General features: G+C 53.5%; 1 protein-coding gene across 1 annotated transcript; it reads left to right on the top strand.

The window, feature by feature from the left end:
* Window positions 1–456: 456 nt before the first annotated feature.
* Window positions 457–2,330, top strand: NRARP (NOTCH regulated ankyrin repeat protein). The gene has a single exon (XM_074846461.1). It carries the CDS (start codon window positions 614–616, stop codon window positions 959–961), a length of 348 nt encoding a protein of 115 aa, XP_074702562.1. The 5' UTR covers window positions 457–613; the 3' UTR covers window positions 962–2,330.
* Window positions 2,331–5,298: the final 2,968 nt, after the last annotated feature.

Below are 5,298 nucleotides of genomic sequence, written 5' to 3'. Positions count from 1 at the left end.
GTCGAGAGCCGAGCCGAGCCCCGAGCCGGTCCAGGCAGAGCCGAGAGCCGAGCCGAGCCGAGCCGGGATAGACCGAGCCGAGCCGGGCCGAGCCCCGAGCCGGTCGAAACCCCGAGCCGGGCCGGGCGGAGCCGAACGGAGCCCCGAGCCGGGCCGGGCCAGGAGCGCCCCCATCGCCCCCCCCCGCCCCCCCCCCCCCCCCGCAGCTCAGGGGTGGGGGAGGGGTGTCCCGGCTCCTCCCGGGGGGGCGGAGGCGGGGCTTCCCGCCGCCTGCCCGCCCCCTCCCGTCCCCGCCGTTCCACTGGGTGGCGGCGGCGCCGCCCCGCCCCTCCGGCCGCGGCCCGGCCGTGCCATTGTTATGCAAATAAAAGGGGGGTAAAAGGCGCGGCGCGGGGCCGGCTCCGCTCCAGAGAGGCCCGGGCGCGGCGGCGGAGCGGCGGAGCGGCGGCAGCAGCGCGGAGCGGCGGCGGGGGCCCGGGGGCCGGTGCTCGGGGCTCGGCGGCGGGGGCCCGCCAGCAGCAGCCGCCCGGCAGCAGCAGCCGCCCGCCACCGCATGCCCGGGCGGGCCGAGGCGTCGCCGTCCATGCGGGGCGGCGGGGCGTGAGGCGGCGGCATGAGCCAGAGCGAGGTGTCACCGTGCGCGGCGCCGCCGCCCAGCCAGCGCGTCTTCCAGGAGGCGGTGCGGCGCGGCAACACCAAGGAGCTGCAGTCGCTGCTGCAGAACATGACGAACTGCGAGTTCAACGTCAACTCCTTCGGGCCCGAGGGGCAGACGGCGCTGCACCAGTCCGTCATCGACGGCAACCTGGAGCTCGTCAAGCTCCTGGTCAAGTTCGGCGCCGACATCCGCCTGGCCAACCGCGACGGCTGGAGCGCCCTGCACATCGCCGCCTTCGGGGGCCACCAGGACATCGTCCTCTACCTGATCACCAAGGCCAAATACTCCGCCGGTGCCCGGTGATGCCGGGGCCGCTCCTCCCCCCCCCTCCCGCCCCGCTCCCGTGGCCGCCAAAGCTGCTCCCACCCCCGCGTGGGGTTTATTTGGCGAAGATTTGGGGCCCCACGCAAAACACGCCACCGTTCGCCTGCTTTTAATTTTTTTTTTTTCCTTCCAAGGGTTGTTTTCCTACTGTAATATGTTTTGGTTTGTTTTTGTTTTGTTGGTTTTTTTTTTTTCTCCATCTACCTCGGCTGCACTCACAGTATTCACGGTTTCAGTTTGACATCTGGTCAGATGCTTTAAAGGCTCCCCTGTCCCCTCCCCGCTAATATTTAATCCTCCCTCTCCGCTCCCCTCGCCCCCGTTCCCTCCGATTTAAAGTATTCTGGCTCAGAAAAGAATTCATTTCAACGGTCCCCCAAAACCCACCCGCCTCCCCCCCGCTGTGACCGAGGGGTGCTGGTGTCCCCCCTCCCGGAGCCTTGAGTGGTGCCAGCCCCGGGAGCAATGACCCGGGACGGGCTGGGGGCTCCTGGCCGCCCGCGGCCTTCCCCGGCGAGGAAGAGCGGGAAAGTCTTCCTCCTCTGCAAGCTTCTCCCCAGTGTTTTCCCACCACTGATTTTTTTTTTTTTTTTTTTTGAGGCGACTCCATTGGAATATGACACGTTTTTCTCACCCCGATTGCTCCTTTTTTGTTTTATTTTGCGTTGGGTTTTCTGCTTTGGTTTTCTTTTTTTGGGTGTCTGAAGAAAGTCTGCGTCCTCACCCGCTCCTTGAATCCGTTTAGCACGCATGAGATCCCAGGAAAAGACATTGAATCCTTCTGGTTTTGTGTGTAAAGGGGGATTAGAAAATCCTGGACTTTTTTTTTTTTTCTTTTTTAAAAAAAATAAAAAGTGAAATAAACTCTAGAGGCAGAGGATTTGCTTTTGCACAGAAAAGGGGCGCGAGCGCTCTCTGCTGCCTAGAGAGATGCCGGAAAACTACTGAAAATAGTTTGGGAACTTTTTTTTCTTTTGGTGAAACTTGGATAACACTTCTCAATGCAGAACGATTCATTTGACGTATGTAGATTCACCCACCTTTTATATTATATATATATGCCTAAATATATATATTTATAAAAGAAAGGGAGGAAGAAGAGAAAGCCACCCGAAGTCGCATTTTGAAGTGACTGCACGTATAATCGCAAATGCTGCTTTTTATTGCTATGGCACAAGAACACCCATTTGGAAAATGCGGAAAATTTCAGAAGTCTCCTTTCTCCCGCTGGTCTTTCAGCCCTCTTCTCTTCGTCTGCACTAAAACCATCCGTATCACTGCCGTCTCCCCGCTCTTTCCTCTCTTGCTCCCTGCATCCAAACCATTACGATTAAAAAAAAAAAGAAAATAGTTACCTGCTGGTTTATTTGGGTTGTGTCTTAACTATTTATCATGTATGTATATATTTGTGGTGAAGATTGTGAGCCTGGTTTTGTTTGAAGCTGGTGATGAGTGTTTCAAAAATATGGTTTGGGAAATATGCTTTTTTTTTTTTTTTTTCCTAGTCTTAAAACTAAAAAAACTTGAGTCTGCCATGATTATTTCCCATTGCACTGAATATTCTGCTTTGTCTCTGATGGTTTCACCTGCAGTTTGGTTTTGGTTTTTTCCACTTCAGCAATTTGAGATGATTTTAAAAAGCTCCAGATTTAAAGAAGAAAATGGAAAAAAGCCCTGTCGAAGGCGTCTACTGTTAATGCTGTAATTTGCAAGGAACTGCTTGGCTGAAGTTTTTCTGTGAGCATGGAAGGGGGTGTCCAGCACTTCCACTGGTGCTTCTGTGCGATAGTTACGGGGTGGGAACAAGATCTTTTCTAGCGAGGTTTTATCATCGTTACCAGATGGTTGCACATTTTTTTTTTTTTGACTAAATGGATTTGCCACAATGAAATGTCATAACATTTATGACATGATATTAAAAAGTGTATTGTAAAGCCAAGTTCTAGATGGATTTTTAAAAAGAAATCTTGGTTATAAACCCAGTCTAAAGGGAGCTCTGTCCAGTGTTGTAAAGACAACATGATGTAACCCATATTTATATTTTTATAAAATACCTATTAAGACTGTGAATCTCCTGTGTGAATTGCTGGGTGAGTTGTTTAAGAAAAGTATTGTTCCTTTCCAGCCTCCTGGAGCTTTAGACACGCTGAGATTTTGGGAAACTGTACGTCGGGGAAGGGGGTTTGCTCTGAAATTGTGAGTTGATGTATTTTTACATCCCTTTGTATTTTACTGAAAAGCTGCTGCCCTTCCTAGTCCCTAGAGTTTCAATTTTCTATGCAACCCCCACACCCCCCCGTCTCTCTTGATCCTGAGAAGTAAAAGGGATGCAGATTGATTCAAATTGAAATGAGGGTCCCCCCACCCCCCTTGTTGGCTCATCGTGCTGCTGACCCTTCACGCCAAAACGGGGAGTACAAGAAAAAAAAAAAAAAAAGAGGCAGGTGGGGGAGGCTCTTTCATGCATGACTGGTCGCCTTCCGGCAGTCATCTTTTTAATTATTATTATTATTTTTGTAAGAAGAATATATTGATAATGTCAGTGAAATAAGCAGACATTGAAGCTGATGCACAGATTGCTCCAGAAAGGAGTTTTTCTGTAGATTTTTCTTTAGATGCGAATACCTTTTTTAATTATGTTAATTAATGTTAAGAATTTTTAGGCTTATATTGAAGCTGTATGTGGGTCACTATATGATCATTTCTAACTGGATAAAGTCTGTACAGTACAGCATATTCCTGAGTGTATGATATAGACGTGTAGCCCCAGAGTGCGAAATTTATAAATAAATTTTTCATTGATCTTTTTATAAAAAAAAAAAAAAAGGCTTTTTCGTTTGTTCTTTCTTACATGGTTATGGGTGATGCTGGGTGGAGGGTGGCTGGCTGGGCCTTCAGGCCCCTGTTTTGGTGTCCAAACCTGTAGCTCTTCTGGGGTTAAATGCATCCCCCGAGGGTGATGGTTGGGGTGGGTCTGGGGGGGAATGCTGGATCATGCAGCCCTTGCCAGCCCCTTCCCATGGGCTGGAGGAAGCTCCCTGGGGCTATGGGGGGTGTCCTGGTTTGCCCCATCCCAGCATTCAGAGGCTGGTGGAGGGGTGATGGCCCAGACCAAACCCTGGTGCCATGTGGTGTTTGAGATGCTCCTAAAGAAGCTGCTTGCCCCAGGGGAGCCAGCTGGGAGCTCTGCAGCCCGTCCTGAGACTGCTCCCGTGGACCATGGCACAGGGGTGCATGTTTGGGTCTGCAGCCCCAGCCTCACCAGCTGAGCATCCCGTGACTCCCTGCAAACCTTCCCAGGCTGTTTTATTCTAACCTGGGCCCCAGCAAGTGTTTGAGCTGCTTGGTCCTTACAAGCCCTTGGGCGGTGAGGGCGGCATCACCTCTAGCTAGAAGCTGCTGTCAGACTGGTGGTGGCTTTGGCTGCCCCCTGGAAGGGGCATGGGTTGAGGGTTGGCGTGGGGTCTCCCTCCCCAAAGGCACCTCCGTCCTCTCGTGTGGGTCAGAGCAGGCCGGTGCCCAAAAGCGTGCTGAGCCTTGCACCTTTGGAGGCTTTCCAGGCAGGATCCGGCTGCTCCGGGAAGTGGGAAGAGCAGAGACAGCCCCGTGCCTGCACCGCCTGGGCCCTGCCTGCAGCCAGGGCTTTGAAGGTGGGGTGCAGGCAAGCCTCCCTCGCTGGCAGTGGTGTGGGAGTTTTGAGTGAGGTTTCTTCTATACTGATAATTTTGCCATCTGTGGAAATGCCTAAATCCCCAGGAAATTTGTGCCATGCCCAGTTTGGCACCGGGGTGTAGATTCCCAGGGGTGCCAGGAGTGGTGTCCTGCAAATGGCAGGGGGGAGGAAACCCGAAGAAAAGGCTTGGTGTGACCTTTCCAGGTTGGCCAACATCCACTCTGATGTGCCAAGCCCCGGTGCCATCCAGCGCCAGTGAGGGCCAGCGCCTGGCACGGACACAGCCGGCTGCCCCGGGGTGCCCTGGGGACACGCAGCCCGCCCAGGCAGCAGCCCAGCGTGGAAAAGACGGTCACCGAGTCACCCGCCTGGTTTTTAGCAGGCAAAAAAAGATTATGCCAAAATCATCAGTTGCAACCGCTGGTGGTCCTGCGGCTTTATCACCTGGGCTTTCACGGCAGCCGCTGGCCGTGGCCAAATCTGTGGGACGTGTGTGTGGGGCGAGCACCTCTCCCCTCTCCCGCTGTGGTACGATTTCGTCCCATTTGGACACTGTACGACACCGACCCACCCGTGAGTGCCACCATCACAGTGCTCCCAGGGCTGGGGCGCTGCGGGGTTACACCTGCGGGTACAGTTCACT

Source organism: Strix aluco, chromosome 20, assembly GCF_031877795.1.
Source record: "Strix aluco isolate bStrAlu1 chromosome 20, bStrAlu1.hap1, whole genome shotgun sequence".
Taxonomy (NCBI): domain Eukaryota; kingdom Metazoa; phylum Chordata; class Aves; order Strigiformes; family Strigidae; genus Strix; species Strix aluco.
Note: the sequence above shows the minus strand (reverse complement) of the source record. Positions and strands in the feature narration are given on the sequence as shown.